We start from the raw sequence: 16,872 nt of genomic DNA on the forward strand, positions 1-16,872 counted from the left end.
TTCTATGGATAATGTACCTCAAAATCTGAAGCAAGAGTGAAGTATATCTAAAAAGTGTTTGTTGGGCAATGGTTTAGTTGTAGGGTTATGAGCATACAAGGTTTCTATGCATGCCATGTTTGGTCTTTGATCTATATACATATATGTTGTTGTAATTATAAAGGTATTATGTTTGCAATTATAGATGTATGTGTGTCTAGTTTAGTTTTAACTTTGTAATCTTATGCTTCAATCTAGGCATTGGCAACTTGATGGATACCACCACATCACCAGGCACAATAGCAAGTGGTGCCACTATAGACTTTGTCTTCAAACACCAAAAAATATAGAGGTGATCCTGCTCTATTGCACACATTACAAAATTGTCACTTGTTTCCATAGGGTCATGATGGTCCTATATCTATGCAAGTGGCTACAAGATCTTTTTCTACAGTTGTAATTTGAGAGTCATCCAACCTTTTGCTATCCTTGTCATACATAGTGGCTTAATCTACAATTGAAATGTCTACAATGTAATTTCTAGGCCGCACTATGGTCTAGGTCTTTGCATTTATCCCAAAGTTTTTCCACATAGTAATTGAAAAAGCACAACATGTTTTAAGCAAAGACCTATGTTGGATCTTGCTTGCTAAAAACATAAACACTCTATGTCATGTGCATGCCATTTATTATGTGGATTGACCTCACCCTCCTTCACCAATATATACTTATAAAGAACTTTATTGTCATCTCCCATCTACATATTTAGATAGTCCACTACATCATTGGCATCTAAAAGCTTTACTCCCTTTGTGTTTGGCTACTTTATATAAGAGCCTATTTTATCATGGCCCCTGAACCATCATATTTCCCTTTGTATGTGGTCACATTTAAAGTAGTTCTAGGTCATATAAATGTTGGGGCCTATAAAAAGAAACATTTACGCAAAGAAAACATGCATTCCACATCATAGACATGAAAAATTAAGATGTCTAATACAAAGGTGTCATTTAGACTAAAATATTACCTTCTCATTAATGGAGTTTGAAAGTAAAGAAATATCGCATGCCAACAAAGTAGAAATGCTGAGCTAGCTTGAACTAGAAAGTTGCTCCATTTCACCATATCTGGATTGTTGTACCTTTAGACCTTTGCACATGTAAACATATTAAAATGCAACAAAAGACAATGCTTCACAAACAAAGCATCATGATGCTTGTCCCTGATATGTATAAGTTGCATTGCTTCCTCTTTTTGCTTCTAATGGATGTGGACATGTATTATACAATCAGCAGTATGCCAGTGCATGAATCAAATCTTGCTTTAGACTTTGAACTTATAGTTCTCAATGGAATATAGAGTGAAGACCGCCATAATGTTTAGAAGGTTCCATTGCATTCCTTAAATTAGGTGTGCCATGAAAAGCTCTAGACATTATGAGGGTGAAGGTCTTCAAATGTGTTTGGAGTTCTTGTATAACTATCAATATAGATGTCTCCTTAATAAATCAATGTTATCCTCTCCTTGGGCTACCTTCCTCCATTTGCTTTGTGACATACTTAGCTTCTACTTGATTATTACATCATCAAAATCGGGTTGAAAGAAAAAATAGAGGACTTGGACAATTCGTACATTTACAATGTCAGCATTGCAGATGGGTCTTCTCCTTCTCATGCTTTTATAGGAGCAAGCTTGCTTGACTTATGCCTTACCCATGAGACACATTAGGGTTGAATTATGCTAGTTGTGTTATGGTCAAGCACAGTCTAGCATCAAAAAAGCAATTAGAGATATGTTTGGAGGGGCATGCCTTTCTTCTCCTCTAGGGAATCTTTGAGAGTGATGATGGTATCTATCCTATTTTCAAGTTGGGTAATGCATTTTGCATGAAAGCTTGTGTATCATGAGGGGTCTAGGAGGTTGTAACCTCTAGAGTCAAGCATGGTGTAAGAGAGTTGAGGTTGCTCGTTCTAGTTTTTCTTTATGCTTTTTTTTTTGGGGGGGGGTGGATTCTAGCACCATGTAGATGCCCCAGTATAAATAAGACATAACATTGGGTTCCATTTCCAGAAGGACGAGGACAAGTGTGCATCTGAATGTTAAAAAATGAAGGACAATGACATTCAAAAGGAGAAAGGCGTTCACAAAACAAGCACATTTCCAATGGGATACTTAGGCAACCTTTTTTCAAATGTCCCCCTTGGTGAGGTCGATAATTGACTTTCTTGAGGTCGTTGTGTCTTCGTACTCAATTGGCACTCACCTGCCCCGTTGCTCTGCTCTTTGCTACTTAGCTAATCATAGGATTCAATTCATAATTCACAGTTTCATGCGTCTTCTTCTCACAAATCCTTTGCTTTAGCCCTCCCTTCAGTCTTTCTTCCTGTTGCTTCAAAATTACCAAAGGCATGGCATACGTTCCCATCACCTTTGCTTGCTGCTCCCCTACCTTCAACTGCCTCCCACCCGCCATAGCCATCGCCGCTCAACTTTGCTCCCGACACACTTCTGCCTTCACCGCATCACTGCCCAACTCCTCCTTCTTGGTCTTTTCTTCCTTAAAAAGATGTTGGTTACAAGATTTTTCAAGGTAATTTGAGACTTTGCTACTAAGGGTAGCCTACAGGAGGGATCAGCTGTTGACTCTAGAAGAAGAGGAAGCTCTTTGCCTTTGTGCTTTTTGTCAAAATGTTCTGAGTCTTGGTGATGAAGCACTAAATACTAAACCTAGGTGCCATGGGTTTTGTAGTTGAGCTTGAAGACGAACACTGATGATGGGAGAACTATAAAGCCAGAGCCGGTCAACGGTAGTGGTAGCGGTCTACATAGGATCCTTACGTTAATCAAGTACAAGTTGCATCACCCGTCTATGACGGGTTAGAGACCCGCTCCATTGGGTTTCAAGGTGGGATCTTAAAATTTCAATAAACAAAAAATCAAGTTTCATATAATCCAATTTACTCAACAAATACAAGTCAATTTATTAGGGGAGCTCTATGTAGATCTATTGTATCCTTTTGAATTTGTTGTCTTTTCTCTATACTCAACAAGCTCAATTCAACTTAATAGGGGAGCGAGCTCTCTCATAGCATACATGCACGTGAACATTTTTGCACATATATGATACACAAATGTATACGTATGTGCATATACATACATACATACATACATACATATGCATATAGCAAGTATCCCCCCTGAACACACACACACACACAGCCTCCTTTTGGCACATGCATTCTTAAATTGCTAATCAATTCACCTTGCATATGTGGATTCACTTTTAAAATTTGTATAAGTCTTAATCCATAGCTCTGAGACCTTCCATCTCCTCCTTTTATTCTAATGACCTTCCATCTCCTCCTTCCTCCCAAAGCTGAACTTTCATCCTTGCTTTCTGTCTCCTTTTTCCTCCCAAAGATGCCTCTTGTCTTTCCACCTCCTCCCCACTCAAAGCCTACCTTGTCTTTCCACCTCCTCCCCTCTCCAAGCCTCCATCCAAGAGCTTCTTCTTTATGACAGGTGGCAAGCTCTTCTCCTCCAAGCTCCCATGTGTCCTCTCTTTTTTTTCCTCATGTCTGTGGTTAATAGGTTAAAGATGCATTTACATTCATACCTCATGGGGTGGTCTTCAGATACTTGGGTTGTCCGATGGGAGTCTCAATATCTATGCAGCAAAGGATGCAATGGTGTTAGGATAAGTATGCTAACAAGTTCCATACACGGTGAGAGAAGCCACTTCTTTACTTGGGAGGATTACAGTTATTAAGCATATTCTTAGTCCTATGTTGGTATATGTTTCTACAGTCATATCTTTTTCTAAGGCTAGATTTTCTCCCTTTGAAAATATTACCAAAGAGTTTCTTTGGCAAACACAATGGCACTCCATCCCCTGGATGATGATCCTCACATCTAAGAACATGCGTGGTCTTGGCATTGAGTCTTTTAAAAGCATGTGCAATCGGCTATGTTCCAAATGGATTCTTAAGATGTCATGTTCTCAGCCTTGGACAGTGCTTGCATGGCAATGGCTTCAACAACAAGTTGTTTTGGGTTTTCATAATGGAACAGTCTCTTGGCAGTAGGTGCTTCTTTCAAAGTACCCGGTTAGGTTGCCTCAGTCAATAAATTTTAGCAAATTTGTGATGGTGTGGCACAAGCAGCTCGGACTATGTGCTTAGCAACACACTCAACATATTATGGGAGACGGCTCTCTAGCATTGAGTACTTGGATCCATCGTTTCCCATTTCTTAATAATTTTTCCCTTGCTCAGTTAAGGCCTCGTATGGCACAGTTCTCAATAATCATGGCCTATGTTAATGGCGGGACCTATGGGATAGTCATGTGTATCATTGGCGTCAGTTACCTGACCTGGTTACTAAGTTTCACCTCTCTGCACAAGAGGCTCAGTTTGTTCAGGTCATTCTACATAGGGTCAAGAACACTTGGGCAATTTCTATCACTAAGTGCCAGAACTTAGGGTTGGGTGGTTGGGTGAATAGTACTGGTAAGCCACTTTCTAAGTCGCATTTGCAGGATTTTAACATACAGCATAATTCCGATGTCCCACTGGCAGCGCTGGGCACCATGGGATTCCTTGCAAGTTTGGGCTCATCATCTTTGGTCTATTTGGAAAGCTTTTCCTTGCCCATGCTTTAATTTTCCTATGTGGCGTGTGATCACTAGGAAACTCTCTACTAAGGATCGGCTATGTAATTGGAAGCCTTACTTGCCTCTCTGCCCATTCTGCAAATGTACAAATGAACTCAACTCCCTAGAGGATTACCAAAGTTCGAGCGACTGCGTTCGAGCGAACATGGCTATTGATTTCCACATTTCAATGCAAATATTTATGTTGCAAAAGTGTAATTTGACTTTGAATAAAATATGTTCTTACATAGAAATAAAACGGCACCCTTATAATTTGGAAAATGGAAAAATTATTTCTTAGCATTCAAAAAAAAAGAAAGGTAGCAATGTCCTCAATAGAGCAATTCAATCCATGATATATTCAATACTTTCTTAAAGATAGGAAACAAGAAACCTTTAAGCATCTGATTTAAGCATCTAACTAATACTACAAGCATAAATTTCTAACAAGTCTAACAACATCGGCCAAATAACATTAATTAAGTAGCATTATCCAAAATAGCTTGAGCATACAATATGCTTCCATAAGTTCCCAAACATAATCCAAAGCTTCCCCAAATACATTCCGAAGACGCTTGAGAGCTTAATATACTTGTATATGTCCCAAATTGACACAATAGATATGCCAATTGTACAAAATGGTTTTTCAAAGATAAACCCAATCTCAAAAAACAACCAAGCATGTGGCATACAGTTGCTTGGTTTCCTTAACAACTACAAAGGTAAGCTTCTGCAAAATAGTCCCAAAGTTCAACCAAATGGATGTGACACACTTGGCTGGTTTCTGCAAGAACTAAGAGCTTGAAACAATTCAACTTTTGTAAGAGCTGCCTGGTGCATAAACTGATGCACTTTGTCACTCAATTGCAAAACACCAATGAAGACAAAGTACATGTGTTTGCATGGAATATACATCCCTTTCTTTGCATCTCGTTGAATGAAGTCCTTGCAAGAACACCGTGGAAACTCTGATATTGTCACGGTGTAAGTAAGGCCCTTTGCAATAGAACTTTTTGTTCGCACACATGGAACAGATGCATTTCATTAGGACAGATAATTTTCTCTTGCACCACTTCTGCAATCAAACATTGAGCTTTTTGAATCCTGTCTTGAAACTCCTTACTTAGCTTGGATCTCCATCTCACTATCCTGTTATCCCTTCTACTGGCCCGATCATGACTCAATGGTGTTGTAGTCCTCTGTAAGTTAGGTCCTTGCACATGAAAACTCTCATCCTCCTCAAGCACAAAACCTGCCTCCTTCAATTGATCCTTTTCATGTTGCTTTATGGAAGTCCCGACGGTCACCTTCCACACCCCTGGGGAGTGGCCAGGCACACCAAGTATAGACTGATCAACACACCACGTATGGGCAATAGAGGTATTGCAAAACCACACAAATTGTTCTTTGATACCATTAGGATGTTGTCTTCTCCCCTTGAAGCAAGGTGCAGGTACACCCTCAGTTGCACTTCGACCCAATGTATTTATGAGTGCTCCACAACGAGACTTAGATTCAGAAATGAATCCAAAGCATGTCACCACACTTCTTGGCTCTGTTCTTCTGATAGCCCAATTTGTCTCATGCACAACACTCTCCTTGCAACTAATCTCATCTCCATTTACAATTCTAGTGGGAGGTCTCCTCCCTCCCATTGGTTGCTTAGTAGAGACATAAATATACTCTGGCCTATGACTGTCATGTTCCTTAATTGTAGTTGGAGTGGCAGAACCTCTTCTCCTTCTAATTTGAGTTTGCTCTATTGTGTGCCTTTTCATTTCAGGTGTGTGAAGGCCAGCCTCTTCCATAACACCATGGGCAACATCAACAAGTCTCTTTGTTGACACATTGCAAGAATCCCAAATCAAAATCCTCTCCCTCAGCTTCTCCAATGCAGGTCCTGTTCCCAAGTGTTTGCCTTCCATTTAAGCTTTGTAGTGTGCACTTTGAAGCACAGACATTGCCAAATCTGTTGCGGTGGCCTCATATAAGCTTATGTATTTAGCATACCCATGAGCAGCCCTCATGCTAGAGTGCTTGGTCTCAGCTAAATTCACAGAGGGCACAAATCCAGTGTCCTTATGTTGTTGCATGAATGAACCTCCCCACTGGGAAACCCGCACATCCCACCATGCCAACCATGTCTCAAGGGCAGACAACTCATCCTCCTTAACATGAGTAGGTGTCCAAAATTCCTTTATTGCCTCCTTACAAATTCTTGCACTACTATCTGATGTTGCTCTTCTCTAATTCCTACACAGATGCTTATGCTCTTCCTGAAATGGATCCTTGATGCATCTTCTAGTATGCTCTACCATGCTCATCTCCCAGTGAAAACCACATGTTCTCTCTTTACCTTCCATGACATTGTCCGGTCCACCATTATATACTGTTCTAACTCCAAGCCAATTCGCTCCCGCACCATCTGCTATGAACCCTCTGAATTCAAGCAAAGGGAATCCATTCTTCAACATTTGCTCATTCATCAGTTGCCAGAACTTTACTTGTGCACCAGCATCTTCAAGCTTAAATTCACATAATGCAATGGTGAGAAGCTCCCTGATGAAAGGGTCATACACATGGGCACCCATGGTGGACCATCCTTTCACCCGATGAACATGGTCAAAGTGCAACCATTGAAAACCCAAGTTACCACTTGGCCTCATCCTATTCACCAAGTCAAGCCCAGAACCTGGACCAATAGTTGACATCTTAAAGACATGAGGTTGTTGATTAGCTGATAGTTGTCCTGGGAAAAGGACACTTTGCAAAAAAGGGTATCTACATCGACGTTTCAACTCCAACAGTGAATCCAGGCCACAATCGAATCATTCTGATCCATGTCTAGATGATTGCACAGCTCTTTGAAGCCTCCTCCTTTGTGACAATGGTGTTATTGTGTCAAGAACTTCATGGAAGCCAGCTTCATCCATCTCCTCTATGGCTTCCTCTTTGCCACCAAGCATCATTTCCATAACAATATCTTTGGCAACATCCACCTTGATATTTTTGCAAGAGAGTGCAGGGTTCTTTCTAGCATGGTCAGATACCATTTCATCCACTTTTCTCCATTTACCTCGACTACTTCCCTCACCAATTGGATGCTCATGTACTCCCACATGAATGGCACATCTTGTAGTATGTTCACGATCATGTGGAATGCAGTAGTATATATAAGCTTTACATTGCGAAACACAGATAGGAATTTGACAACAATGAATGCAAAGCAAGGAACCACATTCCCTTTCAACTGGACCCACATGACATATTTTTCTTAGTTTTCCCCTCCATTGTGTCTCATTGTAGAGACCAGTCCGTTCCATATATGGACAATCCAAATTGCAACACCTCAAGTAGCCTGTACACCTACTTATTCTAACCATCCCGTTGAATGACTCTTGCGAGCTAGTAGAGTACAATGTCCAAGCATGACCATCATTCTTTTGGTCCATTCCAAACATAGCAGACCCTTCAAGACAAGGTGGGAGCTCAAACAAAACATAACCATTATAGTTTTGTGGCAATTCTGATACTTGCTCTATAGTCTGAGCAGAGGCAAAGGCAACATGCAAAGCACTACTAAGTGGGAGCTGTTTGAGCAAGGTCATCACACTTATAGTCTCCTTACATGTCAAAACACGTGCATGCCTTTGCTCTGTGACGATAGAAAAAACACATTCCGACTTTGCTTCTATCTTGAACCCAAGCTCTCCTGCTTCAAGCTCAATGGGTCGATGAATGACACCAACATCCTCTAGTCCAATCTCCTCTTGGAGAAGAATGTTGTTGTTTTGCAGTTGAAAGAAATCTCTCAGCTCCAAAAGAGAAACCTCGCAGATACTTGTGTCATATCTAATATCCAAAGTTTGAGCTCCATGCTTGATCACAAGGAAAGATGGCATAGTTAGATACGAGTATGGATAGCAAACGAAAAGCAATCCAAGTGGTCTAAGAGCTAGGATGACTGGCAGGAAGGAGATTCAACTGAGTATCAAAGAAGGAGACACGAATGACTAGCTAGAAGGAGATTCAGTTGAGTATCCATGAAGGAGACCCAAATGATGCGAAAGAAGGAGACTCAACTGAGTATCCAAGAAGGAGTTTCAACAAAGTATCCAAATCAATGACGTAGCAGAGTATTTAAGGTTTGGTGGCCGCCATCCAATAAATCTTTGAATAGGACACCGCATAGCCGCCATCCAATAAATCTTTGAACAGGACATCTTATCATTACATGGGATGTGCAAAGATCACGTATAAATGCTCACAAGGAGGCATTACCCTAAATGATGGCAAGTCGTTGATGCTCACAAGGTGGCAGTAGCCTAAATGACGGCAAGTGAGGTGTCAACAAATTCAGCCATTCAAAACTAACCAGATAGTGCTAGTTCCCTAAACCCAATCCCATCATCTTTGGACACCTCTCTCCTCTCCTACACCTCCTTCCCCTCTCCTCTCTCCTCTCCTACACCTCTCTCCTCTCCTACACCTCCTTCCCCTCCTCCTAACCATCTCCTTCGCCATCACCTCCTTTGGGTCGTCACGTATAGATCGATGCATAAGGATGCAGAGAACGGTGCAAGTTCACTAACCGAGTCTATGGCAAAAGGTATCCCAAACGCTGAGTCCGCGTTCCTACTCCTTGATTACACCTTCGACCTGTGGATATGTAGCTGATGGCAAGCCAAAACACCACCATTGTAGGCTAGCTGCTCTATGTGCTACAAACGATCTTGGTGGATCTAAACGTCTGGGCGGTGGGCAATTTTGTGGATCGAGATCCGAATATGGTGATTTTTGGCCGATCTTGTTGAAGGGCGTGGACAGGGGAGGAAGCGTGCATCTTCCTGGCTTATTAGGTTTTATGAGAGCGCCAAATACAAATCTGTCTGGAGAAGAGAGGTGCACAGGTATGATTCATTGTTTTCTTACGAATTAATTTGGGGTAGCGAGGCCTGAATTTTTGAATTGATACCTTCTTCCTTCTCTTTCTCATTCCAACTCTCTCTTCTACTTTTGTGCGAGCTGAATTTTTGGTTGTCTCCTTGCATCCAACCTTTCTCCCTTTCTTCTTACGCTCAACACGTCTTTTCTACCTCTGGCTAAGAGTAGCTTCGTCTTTCATTTTGTCATGACATATCTAACCTGTCATGCGTAGCTAATCACGTGTCTTCAACGTCTTAGCGTGTGGCTCCTTCATTGCAGTTTAGATTTTTGGCTTATGCCAGCGCTTTTGCTTCGTATTTGCATATGGGCTCTTAAAGCTTTCTGGTAGGTTGATGACGGTAATTAGTTTGTTGATAATCGTTGTTCATTAGCAACGCAAAGCTTTTTCGTGTGCATGTTCTGATCTCTTCTAGCAACACAACGCTCCTTGCAACTTGGCAAACAGATCCCCCAACTGCTCATGAGAGCCCCATGAAATGGGGCAAAGCATGCTCCCAGGGGGCCGCGATGCATGTTCCGATCTCTTCTAGCAACACAACGCTCCTTGCAACTTGGCAAACAGATCCCCCAACTGCTCATGAGAGCCCCATGAAATGGGGCAAAGCATGCTCCCAGGGGGCCGCAATATCGCGGCCCCCTGGGAGCATGCTTTGCCCCATTTCATGGGCTGTTGGGCTGCTCTTGAGAGCCCCATGGGCTGCTCATGAGTTTCCTTTTCTGTATGCTCCGTTTCTTGCCCTTTTTTTTTCCTGTATGATCAGTTTGGCACTTTGCACCTGGAATGAGCGAGCACCGTAAAATCTAATGGCAGAGCTGCAGCATGATGTCCATTTCTTGTAATAATAAACAGCATCACGACGTATGGCAATACTTTCACCGGACCTAAAAGATAGGATCCACCAGTGCGCGCCACTGATTTTCTGTTGAATGTCCATCTCGCGGTCGCTCTCTCATCTTGTATAGGAATGCATTTGATCGAGTCAGATCAAATCACTATAAGCTCGCAGAGCTAACGTCCATAGTAGACGTTCATAGTCGGGGAGAGGACGGATGTGTGGGGTGGTATAAGTCGAAATGACCGACGGAATTAAGGACTGGAGGTGTTATAGAATCCGTTGCGTGCCTTATTTTCTACTGTATTAGTTTGCACTTTGCATTTGGAATGACCAAGCACCGTAAAATCTAGTCTAATGGCACAGCTGCAGCTTCCTGTCCATCATCAACTACCGTAAAAGAAAAAACTATACCCTACGAGAAAAGTTGAAGCTTCCCTCATGATCAGCCCTCTGTCCTCAATTGCAACTCCCCTGATCAGCCCTAGATCTTCCCATCGCCAAAAATTTTAATTTGCTTTGTATCTTTCAATCAATCTCATCTTCTTCTTCAATCTTCACATCTTAGCTCGCTTTCAATCTTCACATCTTACCCTAGAAAAAAAAAAAGGCAAAAAAAAAAGCATGCTCTTGAGAGCCCCATGGGCTGCTCATGAGAGCCCCATGATATGGGGCAAAGCATGCTCCCAGGGGGCCGCGATATCGCGGCCCCCTGGGAGCATGCTTTGCCCCATATCATGGGGCTCTCATGAGCAGCCCATGGGGCTCTCAAGAGCATGCTTTGCCCCATATCGCGGCCCCCTGGGAGCATGCTTTGCCCCATTTCATGGGGCTCTCATGAGCAGCCCATGGGGCTCTCAAGAGCATGCTTTGCCCCATTTCATGGGGCTCTCTTGCGCGGCCCCCTGGGAGCATGCTTTGCCCCATTTCATGGGGCTCTCATGAGCAGGGGGCAGCATGCTTTGCCCCATTTTATGGGCTGCTGGGATGCTCTTGAGAGCCCCATGAAATGGGGTCATGGACTGCTGGGCTTTGCCCCATTTCATGGGGCTCTCAAGAGCATCCCAGCAGCCCATAAAATGGGGCAAAGCATGCTCTTGAGAGCCCCATGAAATGGGGCAAAGCATGCTCCCAGGGGGCCGCGATATCACGGCCCCCTGGGAGCATGCTTTGCCCCATTTCATGGGGCTCTCATGAGCAGCCCATGGGCCCATGAAATGGGGCAAAGCATGCTCTTGAGAGCCCCATGCTTTGCCCCATTTGATGGGCTCTCATGAGCAGCCCATGAGCCCATAAAATGGGGCAAAGCATGCTCTTGAGAGCCCCATGAAATGGGGCAAAGCATGCTCCTAGGGGGCCGCGATATCGCGGCCCCCTGGGAGCATGCTTTGCCCCATTTCATGGGGCTCTCATGAGCAGCCCATGGGGCTCTATCGCGGCCCCCTGGGAGCATGCTTTGCCCCATTTCATGGGGCTCTCATGAGTAGCCCATGGGCCCATGAAATCAGGCAGCCCAGCAGTCCATGAAATGGGGCAGCATGCTTTGCCCCCTGGGAGCAGCCCATGAAATGGGGAGCTAGAAGCCACTTCAAAATCTCTTTTGTTTGCTGTTTTTTGGTAAACTTAGTACATTATAGCTACAACTAGTTATATGTTAGTAAACTTTTACTAGTCTATTAACTAGTCTGAGCTGTGTATATGTTAGTTGTATGTTTGTATATTTCTTGGAGGTAGGTATATTCTAGTGGTTACGTATATGTTAGTGGACTATAACTAGTATTTTAACTAGTTATACTAACATATGTAGTTATGATATATCAGACTAGTGTTAGATGTCACAATACTAACAAATCCATAATGACAAAATAGTGACTAGCCAGTAGTCTACTTACTTTACTCACATATAGTTAGTATACTTACGAATTAACATGGATGTTACTATGAGATGTTACTGGTATACCCGTGTTATTATACTATGTGACTAACATAACCGAGCTTCGTGTGTGCAGATGGAAACAGGAGAAAGTGTGAGCCCTACCAAGACGAGAGGGAGGGGCAAAGAGAAATCCCGGACACCACCTTAAAAAAAAGGGGGAAAGAGGACCAGAAAGGTTCAAGAGGAACTCGAGGCGGGAGATCAAGGTGGGGATAAATCAGAGATGGATGTTCCCGCTAGCACAGAAGACACGGCAGATGTTGTGGATGATGAGATGGACTCAGTGGTGGAAGATATTTCCTTGGATCTTGTTAGTGGGGGTGATGTTATTTCAAGATGCAGGATTCTCAGTTCAGATGAGTGTCCTAGGTTGCCCTTGTGTAGACTTCTTACATATGCCAGGGTTAGGGGTTTGAGAAGTGATGTGGCTGCACTTAAGAGTGCTTTCCAGTATGAGGGATATCTCCCTGAGAAGGGTGCATTTATAGTTTCTGTTTGCACTGGGAGTGGAGAGGAGACAGAGATTACATCAGAGATCAGGCAGACTTGGTCACTGATGTGGCGAGAAGTTGAAGAAGTATTCGAGAAGGAACTTGCATTAAAGCCTGATTTGCTATACCTATCTAACAAGATGTTCTATGTGTGGGAAGGAAACCATAGAACCATGGCTTGGATGGCTGTGATTGAGGAATCATATAGAGAGACCAAAGCACGGCATATTAGGGTGATGTGCACCTTGATTGACCCACGAAAGACAACTGAAATTTCTCTTTTGGCAAGTTTGCAGCGCATGAACTTGTAAGATTTGTTTAATAGTACTATTTTTTTCTACTCTGCGTTCAATTTTAGGTAGAAGAACTCATAAATTTTTTCTTTGTAGATTGAATGAGCATGTTGTGATCAAGCCTAGCTTGAGGGATGTGCTCATAAATGCCAACAACATTTGTGAGTGCGATGCCCAAGCTTTCATGAACTCCTTGTCCTCACAAGAGCGCAAGGTAATTAACAATGCCAGAACCAAGGAGGTTAAGGGGAATGCTGGTTGGTACCCTTTGAGCAAAGGGTATTTGGCACGGCTTGTATTCCAGGTGATACTAATATTTCTATCCACCCTAAGATTTTATTGTTATGAAAAGCCTCATTGATTGTCTGTCAATGCTAAAAGGTGCATTTTGGTTGCTTTCATTATGTCTTGCAGGTTGAATTTAACACTGATGTCAAGAGAGCTCTAGAGAGGATCAAATCTGTAGTTCCAGTAGAGGAGAGAGCAGCGGCAGAGAAGAAGGAGATAGATGCAGTGCAAAGAAAAATATCCGATCGGATGGGACGGGTAACTTCACTCTTGGTTTATGGCTCAAGTACATTGGTCAATTTAAAAAGTTTCAGAAATCATGCCTAGTAATGTTTTGTAGGTGCTCAATTGTCTTGAACCCCAACTAGGGGATGTTTGGAAAGCCAAGCTATTTTCTTTGAACTTTGATGCGGCGGAGAAGGTTATTACTCTTGAAAAGATTAAGTGCATTGCCCTTGCACCATTGAAATTGGAGAGGAAAATTCAGTACCTGTCTTTGTTGGAGGCTAGCACAATCATGCGGAATATGTATCACATGCCTCCTTCAGATATTCCATACCGAGCGTAAGCCAAATAAGTCTTCTTTTTTTGTGCTATTGTTTCGGCAATCATAATATTACTTCTTGTGTTTTGTTATTCCAATGCGATGGCATATTGCTATTACAGGTGGCTGGCCCGAGAAATTTTCTTAGAGAAGATTGAAACTCATGCCATTGGTGTGCTTGAGGAGCTTAAAAGCATTGGGCGGTTGTTTGCCCTACCTTCTGAGTACACTCTTGGTCAGTATTTTGATGACATCAAATTGGAGGGAAGAAAGTGTATGTTTACCTCTTTGAAAATTAGAGAGTTTAGTGAACTCAGTGGTGTTGGGAAGGGGAAGGTAGCTACCAAGATGACAGAACTGGATCAGGCAGCTCATCGAGTCGTCTTTAGGTGAACACTTTGTCGATTCTTCCAACATGTATTCTTTTCCATTCATTGTTTGCCTCATAATTCTAACCACTGTTACCATTGGGAATTGCTCAGATATCTCTTATGTTTGAAGAATGAGGGCAAGATCGATGAGCTTCCGAGACATTGCAAGGGTTGGACAGAGATGGCCAATCCAACTACCTGTATGTATCCTAAGTCCATGCATGGACACTCACAGTGGGAGCTTGTCAATTGCCCTTGGTGGTTAGATTTTTCAGGTGGTAATGTGCTTACACGAGAGCTTGATTTGTACAAGCAATATTCTACAACAAAAAAGACCATAGAAATAAGCAAGGATCAGGATAATCCAAGAAGAACAACACGAAAAATAGAGAAGAAAGACTGCAAGGAAGGTTGGTTTATTTGGTGTGTTTGAAACATGCTACAGGGGGGGTAGGGTTAGTCAAACTAGTTGTAAACCAAAAGTATTTTGAGCTCGTTTGTCCTTTTTTTCTTGACAGACAAGGATGTGGAGAGGACACCATCTCCACCGCCTGCGGAGCCTTCTATTGATGTTGGTGATGGGATAAATGGTATTATTTCAATTCCATTAATCTTTGAGTTTTTTTATTTGAAGTGGATAAGACTTGGGATGAGCTTATTGCATATGTTCAGCAATGGATTGTTTTTGTCAACAGGAAAAAAGATAGTGAAAGTTGTCACTCCATTTATCTTCTGTCCACCACTATCGCTAGAACATGCTATGCGTTATGGAGGGTTGGCTACGTATGGATGCTCTGTGGGAGACTACATTTTGATGGGCCAGGACTTTGCATGCGCTAGAAAAAATGATATGTATGCTAAGATCCATGAGTTCTTTTTGTCCGCACGTGACCCTTCTATGGAATACAAGAAAAAGGGGAGAAAAGTTAAATGGGCAGCAGATTTTATTTTCCTAGACTTTCCCACAGGACAGAACTTGGGTGTCAGTAATCCATTACCTTCTTGGAATATTCTTTCTGAGGACCATGTGAAGTATGGTTTGGCCACAGCCGCAGCCACCATAGGAGACAATGGATGGCTTGCCATGCTTTGTCCCATTGCAGGTGGTGTGAGACGTTAGTAGGATTCTTGATATGTATATGTGCATTTGTTAAGCTTTCCACCATGATTTGAACTAATGCAACGAATTTTCAGGCCCTTGCTTGACATGGATGGAGAGGTATGTCAAAGTCGAAGACCTTCAGATAGCAAGAAGAGTAATGGTGTTGGACAAGAATGAGTACGGCTTCGTAAAACAATCAGGGGAGGACATGCCAGTATATGCTTCATCTACTTTTTTGAAAGTCTTTCGCAATTGAAAAAGTGAACAATGAAGCTGATTTAAGTATTTTTATGTAGATTCGTACTTCCATGTTGGTATTTGCATGTCGTAATGGAGCCTCCACACCCATTTTCAAGGCCGAGAGCCGTTCTCTGTTTGATATGCATGGGGTGCGAGTGAGCGATGACATGTGGACCCACTACATGCCTGAGACAGAGCGGACTCGTGGTGCCTCATCTTCCAGCTCGCAGCTTGAGGGTGCTAGGGGTGCTCTCGAGCGCTCCTTAGGATTTGTCTCTATGATTTTGGCTTTGCTATGTGTGCCACGAGGTCTGGTTCTAGAGATGGGATGTGGCACAGGCCCTCTCATGAGAGCATGCCAGGCTAGTGGAAGATGTTGTTATCCATTTGATGTGGATACAATCATGGTGGATACATATGTGCTGCCACTAGTGCAGGCATCCCTAGCAAAGAGGCCTCATAGGGATGACAAGCATATGGGGGAGGATGAATATTCTTCAAATCCCACTTATAATCCCTTTGATGACTAGTGAGACACTTTGCTTTCCTATTGTCATGCTTTACATTGGCTAGTGGCACACTTTTTATATTTTGTGCTTGAAAATTACATTTTCAGAGAAGATTGTTATCCTTGAAGTTAGACGTTTGATTTTCGTTGTCGTGGTGGAATGGTTGACTTGTCTTCGTTATCTTGTTACTCTATGGTCAATGTTATGCAGTTTCAACTTACGCTCTATTAATTTTGTCCCTGTAGTGCTTTGCCTACATATGCTGAAGGAATGGCTAGAGCCATGGCGAAGGACAAGAGGTTTGATCAACTTGGAACACAATGTTCACGCATTTGTAGCCCTTTTGTAGATGATGAGTGTGAAGATAGTGGTTGAAGTGTTTTGTGAATCTTTGTGCCTTTTGGAGTATTGAGTATATTGTAGGCCCCAAAGCCATATTAGCATTGCATAATGTAAAATGACATGGATTGAATGAAAGAATGGATTTATATTGTATTAAAAGGTACTCTTCATTTTGTGTTAAAGAGTATGTTGCTGTTTTGGACTCCATTGGGAAACCCGCACTATAGAACACCATGGAGTTATAAACTTCAAATGCATATTAAGCCATTTGAGTGCATGGCAATAACCACTTGTCATGCTATGTGGTATCATTGAGATTTCTTGCTGGAATCATGTCCACCTCTCA

General features: G+C 42.5%; 1 protein-coding gene across 1 annotated transcript; it reads left to right on the top strand.

The window, feature by feature from the left end:
• The first annotated feature begins 12,476 nt into the window (after positions 1-12,476).
• LOC147887944 (uncharacterized) lies at positions 12,477-16,640 on the top strand. The gene is made up of 10 exons (XM_087393257.1): positions 12,477-13,144; positions 13,227-13,434; positions 13,545-13,676; positions 13,759-13,982; positions 14,085-14,351; positions 14,445-14,743; positions 14,852-14,923; positions 15,029-15,436; positions 15,528-15,649; positions 16,430-16,640. The coding sequence occupies exons 1-10, from the start codon at positions 12,570-12,572 to the stop codon at positions 16,448-16,450; spliced, it is 2,328 nt and encodes a 775-aa protein (XP_087249383.1). The 5' UTR covers positions 12,477-12,569; the 3' UTR covers positions 16,451-16,640.
• Positions 16,641-16,872: the final 232 nt, after the last annotated feature.

Source organism: Dipteris shenzhenensis, chromosome 22 (genome assembly GCF_047967505.1).
Source record: "Dipteris shenzhenensis isolate YYH24624 ecotype China chromosome 22, Dip_SZ_1.0, whole genome shotgun sequence".
In the NCBI taxonomy this organism is placed as follows: domain Eukaryota; kingdom Viridiplantae; phylum Streptophyta; class Polypodiopsida; order Gleicheniales; family Dipteridaceae; genus Dipteris; species Dipteris shenzhenensis.

Bases quoted from the DNA above. Each gene is read 5' to 3' on its own strand.
- LOC147887944 (XM_087393257.1), top strand. From the start codon at position 12,570: ATGGATGTTCCCGCTAGCACAGAAGACACGGCAGATGTTGTGGATGAT. The intron at 13,677-13,758 runs GTAACTTCACTC...AATGTTTTGTAG, and splicing joins TATCCGATCGGATGGGACGG to GTGCTCAATTGTCTTGAACC. The intron at 14,352-14,444 runs GTGAACACTTTG...GGAATTGCTCAG, and splicing joins GCTCATCGAGTCGTCTTTAG to ATATCTCTTATGTTTGAAGA.